This window comes from Acomys russatus, chromosome 12, assembly GCF_903995435.1.
Source record: "Acomys russatus chromosome 12, mAcoRus1.1, whole genome shotgun sequence".
In the NCBI taxonomy this organism is placed as follows: Eukaryota; Metazoa; Chordata; class Mammalia; order Rodentia; family Muridae; genus Acomys; species Acomys russatus.
Genome location: NC_067148.1, coordinates 13,247,769 through 13,262,556, shown reverse-complemented (window position 1 = coordinate 13,262,556; position 14,788 = coordinate 13,247,769). Strand labels below are relative to the sequence as shown.

At 44.8% G+C, this 14,788-nt stretch overlaps 1 protein-coding gene across 1 annotated transcript in view; it reads left to right on the top strand.

The window, feature by feature from the left end:
* Als2 (alsin Rho guanine nucleotide exchange factor ALS2) overlaps positions 1–14,788 on the top strand; it is a 70,873-nt gene that overhangs the window by 21,019 nt on the left and 35,066 nt on the right. The window contains exons 4-9 of the mRNA XM_051153867.1: positions 1,058–1,977; positions 4,899–5,256; positions 6,650–6,818; positions 7,879–7,975; positions 9,969–10,046; positions 13,642–13,824. Coding sequence (XP_051009824.1) covers positions 1,058–1,977; positions 4,899–5,256; positions 6,650–6,818; positions 7,879–7,975; positions 9,969–10,046; positions 13,642–13,824 — 1,805 coding nt within the window. The remainder of the gene's footprint in view (positions 1–1,057; positions 1,978–4,898; positions 5,257–6,649; positions 6,819–7,878; positions 7,976–9,968; positions 10,047–13,641; positions 13,825–14,788) is intronic.

The following is a 14,788-nucleotide window of genomic DNA, read 5'->3' as shown; positions in this document are numbered from 1 at the left end:
TTTGAAGGTGGCTTAGTGATGCAGCCCTCCCTGCTTGTGCCTGTGTGTGCACTCAGGAAGGGCAACTGCTCCCGCAGGCTCCTCCTCAGCTTCACTGTAGCTTGGGCCCTTTTCTTCTCAAAGTGTATTCCAACTCCTAGTAGACATTTAAGTATTAATGATGTTTTACATTTTCAGTGTAGGAACCAAGAGGAAAAAAACTATAGCTTAAACCTGGATTTAGAGGTGTTATGAAACAAACATGGACATATAAGAGTTCCTTATTGCTTTTATTATGATAAATGTTTTATTAAGATTTTAGGAGATACTTAATTGAAAACTGTGAACTTTAAGTTCACTATCTGTATTATAGATCTCAAGGTTTATGATTCTCAAGAATATGACAGTCTTTCTCTTTTGCAGTATTGAGGATTGAGCCCAAGGCCTTATGTATGCCTAAGCAAACTAGAACTAGCCCTTGTTGTAAATAAGATATCTGAAATATGTTAAGATACTTGAAGACCTGTATTAATAAGATATTTGGAAACCGTTAACAAGGTGCCTTTAAGATCTAGAGTTAGACTAGTGAGGCGGCTCAGCAGGTAAAGGCACTGTCCACAAGCCTGGGACCTGAGCTTGGCCTCCCTCGTCCACTGAAGGCGGAAGGGGAGAACCAGCTGCTTGGAGTTGTCCTCTGACCTCCACACATGGGCTGTGGAATGGAGCTCCTCCACATCTCACATACACAGTAATAATGATGTTTTGGGGGGGGGGGGGAAGCCATCTCACAGCATGTGCCATGCTTCAGACTTATGTCCTTCAGGCAGGGAGATGGCACACGGTTGTAATTTTGCCTCAGTATTTGCTGGCTGCTTTTGTAGTGGCCTATGATGCTGGCTCCTGGTGTGCCCTGTTCCGTCCAGTTTGAAAATTCTCCCTTCAGTGCAGAATGCCAAAAGATGAACAGAGCAAAGATGCCGTGCACTTTGCCAAGCCTCTGTGGTCTGCTTCTGAAGGCATCTGCTGATGGACGGTCTAGCTGGTTCACTAACCCTCCCCTTTCTCTTTTGAACCTTAGATGGTGATGTCTACAGCTTTGGGGCCCTTCCCTGGAAAAGCGAGTCAACAGACATTTGTCCAAGCAGCCCCCTTCTAGAAAGTGCTTTGACTGGGCATCATGTCGTTACTGTGGCAACAGGAAGCTTCCACAGCGGCGCAGTGACAGAAAGTGGGGTGGTGTACATGTGGGGGGAGAATGTTGCTGGCCAGTGTGCAGTAGCTAACCAGCGGTTTGTGCCGGAGCCGAGTCCTGTCAGCATATCTGACTCAGAGACCAGCCCTTCATTAGCAGTTAGGATCCTGCAGTTGGCATGTGGCGAGGAACACACGTTGGCGTTGTCAATCAGCAGAGAGATCTGGGCATGGGGCACCGGCTGTCAGCTGGGTCTCATCACCACCAGCTTCCCAGTGACAAAGCCGCAAAAGGTGGAACACCTTGCTGGGCGGGTGGTGCTCCAGGTTGCCTGCGGTGCATTCCACAGCCTGGCACTTGTGCAGTGCCTCCCTCCCCAGGATCTGAAGCCAGTCCCGGAGAGATGCAACCAGTGCAGCCAGCTGCTCATCACTATGACAGACAAAGAGGACCATGTGATAATATCAGACAGCCACTGCTGCCCTTTAGGTGTGACACTGTCGGAATCCCAAGCAGAAAGTCAAGCCAGCACTGCCACCAGCCCTCAGCCAGAGACACCGCACGGGCAAGGAGAGGTATTTGAGGACCCTCCGGTAGAAGCCGAGCCGAATGTGGAAAACGTTCAGACCACAAGTGGCAATGCCATTTCCTGCCAGCAGAACATCGTGGGCACCGCCGAAGTGTCTTCAGCCAGAACAGCCCCCTCATACCCCGACACCCAAGCAGTGACTGCGTACCTGCAGAAGCTGTCCGAGCATCCGGGGAGGGAGAGCTGTGAGCACGGAGAAAAGCCGCCCCAGGGCCAGGTAGCTGCTACGTTTTATAACAGAAAGGATTTTGGAGTTAAAGTATTAGTGTTTCTTTAGGAGCTGAATTCCTGAGTCTTGGCAGCAGGGGTTTTTTTTTTGTTTGTTTGTTTGTTTTCAGTCAGGCTGCTATAATTCTCCTGTAGGCAAACCTAGAGAAGAAGGAGTGGGTGTTCTTCAGAATCGCTCCTTATTTGACCCTTCACAATTCTGGAAAATGCAGTGCTGGGCTTGCTTAGAAGTGGTCAGATGCTGTCTGTCCGTTTCACTGCTTGTATTCTGCCACAGTGGCTGCGACCTCACTCTTTGGTATTCCCAAGCACTCCCAAGAACTTAACCAGTATACAGTGGCCTCACAGCGGCTTCTGGACGGCACTGTGCGTCTCTTCATAGTTTCATGAAATTCTTTTTCTGCCTAGGGAGGGTACCGGGTTGCAGGGTATTTTGTTGTAGGCAGACATGTAACAATTCACAGTTTCTAGACATGGCCATGTGTGTCTGTAATCCCAACATTTAGGAGGCTAAGGCACGAGGGTTTCTGTGAGGTTGAGGCTAACCTATGCTACATAGATAGTATCAAGCCAGCCAGGCCTACAATTAACACCCTGTCTCATGAAATGAAAGAAAACAAAAACAAAAAGAAGAAGGAAAAGAAAAAGAAACTTAAAGGTTTTACATTATGTTTCAGGTTTGTTGTATATTTAATTTTTGTTTCCACCTCTAACTGGTCCTTATTTGAGGTGGGGAAATGCTTTCTTTTGTCTTGTTTGGAATAGTCTCATTAGGAAATGGGTGACACTACTGCTGGAAACATATTGTTTCAAAAGGACAGTTTCCATTTTTTCTCTTGGGATTACCTTTTGGGTTGCTTTGTGCCAAAGGTGGGCGTGGTGGGGGGGGGTGCAGAAAACAAAACCCTCTAATCATGAAGGACCTGTGTCTGCTTTCTTTTTTACTCAGGGTCTTTAGCCGGACTGTTTTCGGTTCATTATTCCCTAGCTACTCTGTCAGAGTGAGAAAGTGGGATATTTTTAGAAACAGCTCTGCTTCACACAGTCTCCCAACTTGGTGGGATTTGACTTTTTCCCCCAATTAAGATTAAGCTGTTTATAAGAAAAAATCCAAACAAAGAAACATTAATTTATCAAGAATGTTGGCAGAAAATTCTTAGACTGCACATGTTTATAAAAAATTTGACTTTGCCTGATCTCAAGTGTGACCTCAAGGCTACAGAGATCTAGTCTCAAAAATAAACACAGGAGACAAAAGAGTTTATCCTTTTAGAAGCCATTCTTCTATTAAATTAAAAGTTAAAAGCATATTGTGTATAGCTCATTTGGCTATCAAGTTACGACTATTAAAGTCTGCCTTCCAAAAGAAACAACAAGAGAAAATTTCCTTTGAACTTATTTTGATAAATGAAGTTTTTATTATGTATGTTGGTCTTGGCAGTATGTGTTCCTGTTAAATTTAATTTAATCTTTGTAAGTAATATTTTAGCCTTACATTGAACAGTGAAAATTTTATATGCTGTTCTTTCTTATTGGTTGACTGTAAATTCTAAAATTATGTCTTCAATCAAAATGGCTAGGAATTAGTTTTCCCTCCTTTATTTATTTAAATACAGTTAAATGGCTAGAGTGTAGCTCAATGGTAGAGCACTTGCCTACCATGCTTTCAACACTTCAAAATAAGGAAAAATGTAAAACCATACATACATGCATACACATATACATGTGCATACAGGTGAGCATGCACATATACACATATATAATACATCTGGAACAGTAGCTTAGATTTATGGGCAATGATTTCTACCTTTTCTCTACTTGTGTTAAGAGCTTCCCATAGCAGTCCCTGCCAGATGCTATCAATGCGCCCATTCTGAGCAGTACAAACATAAACAAAGGGTAGAGGCCACAGTACTACGCTGAGCACCTTGTCATGAGACCTGGATCATCAAAATACTGACCTGACTTTAATTGTATGTAGTTTTCAAGCCTTTGCTGACTATTTTAATTACTCATTTGCATAGAAATAACTTCTAAATGTAATATGTGATTTGACAAACTTTCTAATATTCCCATGAAGCATGCTAAGAGCACTAGGTCCATATATTTAATTATTAACCTGTCACTTTTATCCTGTGATAACAGAACGAAGGTTGTAGCATCCCCAGCTACTGTGCTGTGGAGACAGTTACTGACGGGCCAGCCTAAGAATGTCGTGTGAGGGATGGTAGGTCAGAGCCACAATCCTCATTATAAAGTGTTTTAGAAAAAGCCTTCTTTTCTTAAATTCTGATTTCCTCTATTTCTTAGTAGCAAGCAATCAATTTAAAATTTCCTAAAAGTATTTAAGTACTAGAGATTGGAAGTTTTCCAACCTTCTACCCAGGGCACCATGTATTTTTTATTTTCTTCTGTCTGTCCAGTTTCTGGAGACAGGTGTCACTGTGAAAGGCTGTGCTTGCTGGCTTTGGCCTTGGGCTCCTTCCTCTTGCCCCTCCTCCTGAGGGCTGTAGCCAGGGCCATTCACACCTTCTGTGCCTCGCTCTCCCTTTCCCATGCTTGGTTTTATAGAGCAGCTAGAGATCATTTTAACATCCCACTAAACAACATGACACTGAGACAAGGGGAAGGCGTAGGTAAAGAACTATATTTCAAGTGCCATTTCCATATAATGTGTTACCTCTGCAGTTGGGAGGGGATGGCTGGAGACTGAAGCCAAGCGGTTCTGTTGTTGTTGACCCGGACTTAGCTGTGTTGCCCAGGCTGCCGTCATTCCTCCTCCTCAGTCTCCTTACTGCTAAGGTTACGGACAGGCACCTCTACTGGGTCTGTTTTAGATGTTTTTATACAGATAGCTATGAGCATGAAACTCCTATTGACAACTTGAGTTTTTATTACTGTGTGTGTTAGCCTCTCGCGGAAGAAGCAGTTCCGGATCTTCACAGTCCACCAACCACAAGCACATCAGCCCTCAACAGCCTGGTGGTCTCATGTGCATCTGCTGTTGGTGTGAGAGTGGCTGCCACATACGAAGCCGGGGCCTTGTCTCTCAAGAAAGTTATGAACTTCTATAGCACTGCCCCCTGTGAGACGGGAGCTCCGTCAGGCAGTGCTTCCACAGGCCCAGAAAGTCTGAAAGATCTCAGAGAAGAGCAGGTGAAACAGGAATCGATGCAAGGGAAGAAAAGCTCAAGTCTCGTGGATATCAGAGAGGAGGAGTCGGAGGGAGGGAGTCGACGACTGTCTCTGCCAGGATTGTTGTCGCAAGGTAAGGAAGGGTGGATTGGCTTTGGGTGAGCCCTCGGTCCTCCCGGCACCATATGCTGTGTTCTGATTCTGGAGTTTCTATAGTGGTGGTTTACTAAAGTGGTAGCTTTAAGAGAAAGCTACCTGTTTCTCTGCTCCACAAATAGTTACAAAATATAACTCCAGTTTCTTAGTGACTTTATTTAAGGTTTGTCCTGGCACCAAATTGATGCCAGATTTACTTCATGTTACATATTGTTTTCAACACCCTAAAAGCTAGTGACATTTTTTCAAAAGTCAACCTGGAAGGGCGTAGTGACCCGCACCTCTAATCCTAGGACTCGGGAGGCAGAGGCAGGCAGATCTCTGTGAGTTTGAGGACAGCCTGGTCTACACAGTGAGTTCTAGAGCCACATAGTGAGACTCTGCCTCAAAACAGACAACAACAACAACAACAACAAACCAAGAAAAACAAAAAACAAAACAGTAGCCAGTGATCTTAACTGCTAAGCTGTCTCTATGAAAGTTGTTTTTTGTTTGTTTGTTTTAAGACAGGGTTTCTCTGTGTAGCCTTGGCTGTCCTGGACTCACTTTGTAGACCAGACTATCCTCAAACTCACAGAGATCTGCCTGCCTCTGCCTCCCAAGTGCTGGGTTCAAAGGCGTGCGCCACCACGCCCAGCTTTTCATGTGAAAGATTATTGATAACTCTCCTTTAAAGCTTTCTTCCCATCGTAGAAGTTTAAAATTTTATGCCTTAAAATTAATCCTTTATTACAGTTATTTGTTACACGTTTGAAATAAAGACTTGGCCTAGAAAGCATTAGCTTTTAATTATGTTTTAAAACAGGAATGGTATTTGTCAGGCTTGGTTTTTTGTTTGTTTGTTTGGTTTTTTTTAGCATATTCTGTTTTTGTTTTTCATTCATTTTCTTGAGACAGGATCTTCCACTGTAGCCCAGGCTGACCCGGAACACTGGATAGTTCAGGATGGACCCAGACTCTGAGCAGTCCTCTTGTCTCAGCAGGCAATACAAGCACAAGCTGCTACACCGTTTGTTTAGCGTATTCTTTAGGCTATAAGCTCTCTAGGATATTGATAAATGTTATACAGAGAAGGGTTCTGCAGCAAACTTTCAGCAGTGTGACAGATTAAACTTTTAAACAGGCTTCTAACTGCAAGTCTCATGAGCATTTTCTGCAGGCTAATGTGTGAGACTGTGCAGGTGGGAATGGCAGATGCAAAGTAGTAGGGAGCATTTCCCAGACTCCTTTGACCAGTAAAAGCCACGTTTGCAAAGAAGCTAGAAGGTGTTTTACAAAGACCATGTTAGTGCATTGCTTTGGGATGTGACAGCATCACGTCTTCTCCCTTGCACTCTGCTCCCTCACCCCCATCTCGTCTTTGTTCACAGTTTCCCCTAGGCTGTTAAGAAAGGCTGCAAGGGTGAAAACCCGGACGGTGGTTCTGACCCCTACGTACAGTGGAGAAGCAGACGCCCTCCTGCCTTCCCTGAGAACAGAGGTGTGGACCTGGGGGAAAGGCAAGGAAGGGCAGCTGGGGCACGGAGACGTCCTGCCCAGGTGAGTGCCACCAGCAGTTACTGATGGGGGTCAGCTTTTCCTTGAGGTCTCCACACATTCATTTCTTCCAACAGCACAGATTGTTGTGTGTCGTTAGTGCTGATAAAAAGCTGTCACCTTAGTCCTCAGCACCTAGCAGTGCAGGGCTGGAGACTGGCCATGGTGGCACATGCCTTTAATCTTAGCACGATGGGTGGGGGGCAGGTGAGTCTCTATGAGTTACAGTAGACCAGCATGGTCTACGTAACGAATTCTAGGCCAGCTAGGGCTATATAGAGAGACCCTGTTTCAAAACAAACAACAAGAAAAACAATAAAGGATTGGAGTATCCGTGCACACTTCTCCATGTCTGTTCTGATGTTTGTTCATCTGGGGATGCAGAAGACGACGTTAGGGATAAGGTCGTATCTCATGGAAACATTTGATAGTTACATTTTAACCTACAAAGAGGAGCAAGATGTAGCTGTGGTCCTTAAAATAACTATCACTAAAGCATTAAAATCTGTGTAATCAGGGAAAACTGTCATTCTGTTTACTAGGCCTTCTCAGAATATTAATATGCTTGATTTGTGAAGTTTGAAGCTGTGCAAATAGACTGTCTAAAGCAGTGAGCTGGAAGCCTCTCAGCAGAGTGAAGGGAACTGAAATTCAAAATTACCTTACTTCTTCCTATGGTCCTCTCTGTTTTACTGACTCACTAGTAGCTTACAGTTTTTATTTTCTATTTTATCTTCATATGAGATAGGGTTGTACTGTAGGTCCTAGTTAGTGACCCTCCTGTCTCCAAGCCCTGGGGCTTAGGCCTGTGCACCACTTCCAGCTCAGTTTTATGGCTCTTAAAAGATTCTGAGGTACAGGGGTTCATTAGTGGTGATAGACAACCCTGCAAGGAAGAGCTAACGGAACTCAGGGACAGGATTTAGAAGGATTTTGAACATATGCTCATGATTTTGACATTTTATTTTTGTTTAACAGCACTGGCTATATAACTTCAGAAAGGCCGTGATTCATACTGAAAATACTTTTGACTTTATGTGTGTGTGTGTTTGTTTTCTTTAAGGCTTCAGCCACTGTGTGTCAAGTGTCTGGATGGTAAAGAGGTGATCCACCTGGAGGCAGGTGGGTCCCACTCTCTCGCACTTACTGCGAAATCTCAGGTAAGAGGCAAACTCTGGAGTGCTGCCCTTGCTCTGATGGGAAGCACTTCCGGTCAGATGGTCTCTGAGCGTCTGGACTGTCAGGGAAGGCAGCTGTCTCCTTTGAGCTGTTCGGTTTCCCAGGGCTGTGTTTTCATTAGAGATGAGGGGAGGAGAGAAGAGAAGGTATCCAGCTCTCTGAAAGGCACTCCTCTGACTGGAGTAAAGCTTCCATTGAGCGCTAGCTGCCAGACAAGGGCCGTTCTTAACTGTGTTCATCTTGAAACGGAACTCACGTCTCCAGGTAGTAGTAGAGCCTCAGCTCATTGATGAGGAAGATTCTTAGTGTGACACTAAGAAAACAGGCCTTTTTTGTTCTGAAATCCAATGTATACAAAAACCCTAAGAAAAGAAAATGCCTTAAGATGTTAAGATTTCAGTTGAACAAAAATACCTGTATATGAGGCTTTTGGTTGCCATCAAGACAGGTGTGTCATAACAGTTTAGGAAGTAAAACCAAGTATTCAGTAAATGCTGTCGGAGTCGTTGGCTTTTTATTTGTAGGGAAAAAATTAGAACTTTGTATATTCTATTTTGTTTTGTTTTGTTTAGTTTTTGTTTTTGTACTTGAGCTTTTGATTTTTTTTTTTTATTAATTTGTTCAGATTACAACTCAATTGTTATCCCATCACTTGTATCCTCCCGTTCCTCCCTCCCTCCCACCTCCACCCTATTCCTCTTCCCTAGGTCCATGCATATGATGTGCGGGTGTCTGTGTGATGTTGGGGTGTCTGCATGACATAGGGGATTCTTTGTGTGATGTGGCTGTGGGTATACGGTGTAGGGCTTTGCACATGCTCTGGCATGTGTGGAAGTCAGTTCTCTCCTTCCTCCTTTACTTGGGTTCTGGTGAGCCATCTTGCTGGCCCTATTCAAGGATTTACAGTAGCATTTGCCATTATTAGCCCACCAGTAATCCTGTAGTTATTTAGCCAAGGCCTGCCCACAATGGAGTTTTATGTTGAATGTACTGGAACTTTATATTGACAATACTTGGATGCTTCTGCCTATCTGTTTCTGAAGTGGAGTCTCACTCTGACCCACAGCAGTCTGATTCAGCCTCCTGAGTGCTGAGATTACAGGTGTGAGCTACCACAAAAACACCCGTGTAGCCAGGCGTGATGACGCAGTGCTGGCAGTGTCAGCCCCTGGGATGCTGAGGCAGAGTTGCCTCGACTAAAGAAGAGAGCCAGTTTTCTAAATATGTTGATTTTGTTTTGTTTTCTGTTTTATTAACATATTTTACACAATAATGGGTCCTTGACATTTTCATTGGACAGAATGTATCACTCCCACTCCTCATTAATCCCCCTCTTGCCAGCTAATCTCCCTTCTACTTTCACATACATGTGTACATACCTACATTCATACATAACATCATACATACATACATACATACATACATACATACACACACACACACACACACATACACACACAGATCCCAGTGTGTTTCAGTAGGGTTGTCTACAGGAACACATGCACCTTACTGGTGGCTACACCACTGAAGAAAAGGTGTCTGAGGGTGGGACCCTGTGGCTGTCTCCCCGTTCCGTGAACTCTGTGCAGGTAGAATAGTCTCAAACTTGAGATCATCCCTCAGCCTCCTGACTGTGCCGTGCTTATGTAAGCTTGTACCACCACGCCAGGTTTCATCTCTGTTTTCTTTTTCTCCCTTTCCTCTGTCCTCTTCCTCTCTCCTTTTGCAATGGGATGAGACAGGCTCTCACTTTGTAGTCCATATTGGCCGTACTGACAATTTAGCTCAGACTAGGAGCTTCTTCTGCCTTATCCTCCTGAGTGCTGGCATTTCCGGGGTGAGCCACTGTGTCCAGCTAATATCTGTCACTTTAAGAATGGAAAATTACTGTGAATAATTATATTCTTATAAAGACTCAGAGTAAGCATATAAGATTAAATTCACATGTCTTACGTATTCTGTTGTTTCTGATAGGTTTATTCCTGGGGTAGCAATACCTTCGGTCAGCTTGGGCATTCTGAGTTTCCAACAACAGTTCCTCGACTCTCAAAGGTAATTTTGTGAAATTAATAGCAATATATTCTAGAATTCTGTGTTATAATAGTTTATATGTTTAGGGAAATTGTTTTGTAGCCACATTTAGTTTATAAGTATAATCTTACTAAAAATTTTTGATTTTTTTTTTTTTTTTTTTTTTTTTTTTTTTTTTTTAAGGTTTTAAAACATGAAGCCACCCCTTTTCTGGCTAAATGTAGTGGGGTTTGTTTTTGTTGTTGTTTTGTTTTTTGAGACAAGGTTTCTCTGTATAGCCCTGTTATGGACTTGCTTTGTAGACCAGGCTGGCCTCAAACTCACAGAGATCTGCCTGCCTCTGCCTCCCAGAATACTGGGATTACAGGCATATGCCACCACACCCAGCTTAAATGTAATTTTTAATAATATTTTTACTTGATAGTTTAAATGTTTATTGTTTTTAGTATTTCTGTATTTTTTAGCCCCCCCCGCCCCAAAAAAAGGAAAGAAAAAGACAAGTGTCTTCATTTAAGCACATTTTTATTTCTTTGGCATGTTTTAGGCTATATGCCATCAAATAATGTCTACTCTGGCTTCTCTTAAGCTTGATTTTTGACAAACCATCATTTTCTGGTGTTGTATGTGTTTATTTTATAGTTTACATCGCAGTAAACCTTGTGTTAACCCTTTTCAAAGCCAAAGGTTTAGGTGACTCTGTTGTATAAATTGGTTTTCATTTATGTAACACTGTCAAGAGAGTCGTAGTTTCTAGTCCCTTCTATTTCATTCTAGGTCAGCATTTCCCAACCCTTCCCCTGCTCTAACACCTTGAAGAAATGCCACTGGGCAACCAATACTACGGTCCCTGCTCTGGTCTTTAGAGGCAGGATGGATTGAGCCAGGAACACATCAGCTTGGGATATGGTCCTGGGGCTGCCCTTTGCTGTCCAAGACAGACCCACTGCTGAGAGTGACAGAACAAGAGGGGGATAGCTGCCTTAAATCTGGGTCAGGGTTCAGGTGTAAACTATAGCAAGTAAGCAACAGAGAACCCACACTGCTGGCTCTCCCTTCCGTGAGCTTAATTCTACCTGAACGAAAAAACTAAAGAAACGATGTTAAGAAGTTACCACTTCTAGTTTCAGTAGTAAATGTTTTCCCTTTTAATTAGAAATTTCTTAATTCTGCCCTCAGAGGCCACTGGGGCCATCTGACCTCCTGGGGCTTGAGTTACAGTTACTGTGAGGTGTCTGACATGGGTACTGGGAACTCAGGCTGTCTGTGCACGCTCAGTGCGTCCTTGTAGCTGCTGAGCCATCTCTCCAACCCTGCACTTAGCATATAACACTTTCTCCATATGTGGCCCAGTTACTGTCACTTAAACACAAAGATTCATTTGTTTGCCATATTTAAAAATAAAGTGGAAAGCCCCCTTACTCATATGAGGGAAAGGTTTTGAAGCCAGACCTGGTGGCACAAGCCTGCAGTACCAGCCCCTGGGAAGACTGAGGCAGAAGGATTGAAAGTTCTGCCTTGGCTACAGAGCAATTTCAAGGCCAACCTGCACAGTGCAGAAAGACCTTGTTTCAAAATGTACTCCAGAAAGAGCTGGGACTCTACCTCGTTGTCGGGTCACCTAGCAAGTATGAGGAGGCAGCGTCCATCCCAACACTGTGACACAGAGCAACAGAGGGAACCCTACCGAAGAGCGCGCTGTCATGTGGAGTCGGAGAACCTGAAAGTCAGGCTTGCGCTCACCTTTGGCACCGTCCATGTTGCAGGCTAGACCTTCCAGCTTTGAGCTACACCCCTGCCACAGCCCGAGCACAGATGGCTTTTAAATCATCTTCAGTTATCTGTGAAAGCTAGAAGTTGAGTGAGATTTGAGTCAGAGTTTTTGTTTTGCCTTGACTGTTTGAGATGTACTCTGATAGATCCCAGGCTGCCTTAAATGCCTGATCCTCTTGCTTCAGCCCCCAGGCTCCTGGGGTTACTGCTGCTGTGCGCCACCATGGCTAGTCCACAATTGGGTTTATTTTTACTTTTATTTTTAAATTTGGTTTCCTGGCATTGAACTCAGGTTGTCAGGCTTTAGAGACAAGCACCTTTGTCCTCTGAGCTGCTGCACAGGCCCTCTTCTCCAAGTCTCTTTAAAATTAGTTATTTTATGTTTTTGAATGTTTTGCTGGCACATGTGTAATGCATCGTGTCTCAGATCCTCTGGAACTGGAGTTACAGATGGTAGTCAGCCATCATTCGGGTTCTGGGAATTGAACCTGGGTCTTCTGCAAGAGCAACAAGTGCACTTAACAGCTGAGTCATCTCTCCAGCGCCCTAACTTAGTTTTGATTGGGAATTATGTGGTCAACACTTGTGGGCTTGTTGGACTTGATTGGATTTGGTATTATCCCCCTGAAACCCTGGCACTCAGGAGATGGGGGCCATTAAGGCAAGCCTAGGCCACATAGCAGAGCCCCTGTCTCAAATACAGACTGGGTGATTCTTTTTGTAAATGTTTTGATTCATTTTTCTCACAGTGAACTGGAAGTTGGTTATTTGGATGGCTTGATTTTGAGAACAGAGTGCCATATCACAAGAGTGTAGTTGAGAAGTAGTGGAAATGTGCGCGCACGCACGCACACGCGCGCGCACACACACACACTCACTCACTCACTCACTCTCTCTCACACAGTTACCTGCTGTGTAAGCCTGGCTAGATGCAAAGGGCCTCTCATCAGGGGCTTTGTTTATCTGCATAGGGGTTGAAGGGAGCTGGAGGCTGGGCAGTGCTCTGCTGTAGTACTCTTTCTTAATGAAATCTTAGGAGGAATGCTGCGTGTCTGACAGGACAGTAGGGAATAGTATTAAGTGGTGGATTGCAGGGTACCTAGAGCCCTGGCTACTGCCTGTTGATGGGAGCTCCTGGATCCCTCTGTGAAGTCCTAAGGTTTGAAAACCAGCAGTTACAGCTTGGATCGAAAGCATTTGCGGTTGTCAGAACCACCTGGAGGGCCTTGTTGAGACAGAGAGCCAGATCCCTCCTGGGCGTTCTGTGGCTGAGAGTTGCATTTCTAACATGTTTCCAGGCGATGCTGCTGCTGCTGCTGCTGCTGCTGCTGCAAAGACCTCTCTTTGAGAGCCACTGGCCTAGGCCCACATACACGGCTTCTCAGATGTTTCAGCATTCCTGGGAGTTGGCATAGTGAAGTCACATCAGAGAGATAGTGAGTTACAAGTGGGAGACTGAGTCTCAGCAGCTGAGGGTTTAGTGGGCAGCAGCGGGCCTTATGGCACACAGCTGAATGTGGAGGGCAGAGGTACATTCTAGGTGCTGCTGTTAGAGTCACTGAAAAACAGGCTGCTTGTAGAGACCTGTAAAAATAACTAAGAGCTAGGCCTTTTCCTTTCCATATTCTGCTTTCTCAGATTTTTATAAAAGTCCAATTCAAGTTTAAAAGCTGAACATTAGGCTCCTTCACTTCTGTTCTGCCGTAATTGGGTACATTGCTGGGTGAGGGTCACTCTTAAAGGTATGGCTGGCCGCCCCATGCCTGCTTAAGTAATCTGTTCTGTTCCACACAACCCGAGTTCTCCTCGGTTGCCTTGGACAGAAGGTATCGATCTGTTGTTTCAGGTTAGCGGTGAAAATGGAGTCTGGAGTGTAGCTGCAGGCCAGGATTATTCCTTGTTCTTAGTGGACACTGAAGACTTCCAGCCCGGGCTGTATTACAGTGGCCGACAGGACCCTGCAGAAGGTGACACCCTGCCAGAGACCCTCAGTGGTACAAAGATGCCAGTGTTTCTCCCCTGCAGTAAGGTGAGCAGGACTTGGGTCCTACAGCCTGTGTTCTGTAGCACGAGTGTTTGAATATTGCTGTATAAGTGACCCTGATTGGACTGTGAACTCTGACTGCCTCATGTAAAGTTGCAAACCCCTTCTCATCTCCCTCTCCCGCAATCCCCATCACCGTGTAATATGTGGTATTCTTGTCAGCTCTTAGTGTGGAGGTCATGAGTGTAGGGCTTTTCGACTCCCTCATGCATCGGTGTGTTTGCAGAGTACATATGCTGATGTCGTTATCTCCTTGAGGCCAAGTCTTGATAGGCCCGCTGGCCTGCTGTGCTTGCTGACCTCGTGCCTCCGTCTCCTGAGTACTCACATTACCGGTGTGTGCTATGCAGCATAGTGCATACCTTACAAGCAGTTGTTGAGGCAGCGCTGTCATGGAGGGTACGGTGCCTGTGCTTTCTGTAAACTTACTGCGCGCGCGTGTGATGCTGGGTTTGAACTCGGGACTTTGAATGCACTGGACAAGAACTCTCCCACTGAGCCACCCTCCAGGCCCCAGAGTCCTCAGGTGAATTATAAAAGAATGATTTCTAACTGTGGTAGATAGTGCTAACTTGAAGGTCCTGAGCTGTGTTCACGGAGAAGGTCCCAACAAGGCACTGGCAGGACTTACCTCTGCCCCTGCTTCTTGGCTTTTCACTTCTGTCAGCTTAGCTGCTTCTCTTTCTTTTGAAGATCTAAATTAATGTCTGCTTTTCTAACTCCTGCCTCAGTTTTTATACACTTAGACTTAGCTTGTCCCTGCCCCCCATGAAAGTAGCTCACGCCCTCCCAGAGCCGTGTCAGCAGGGGCAGCCCTCAGTGCTGGTGCACTCTAGATGTTCTGTTCTCATGGAAAAGCGTGTTTCATGGACTGTAGTCAGTCTCTGGCTCCCTGTTTAGTACACTCTGAATGTACTGAGACCAGGCCTTAACTGCCAGAGGCAGCATT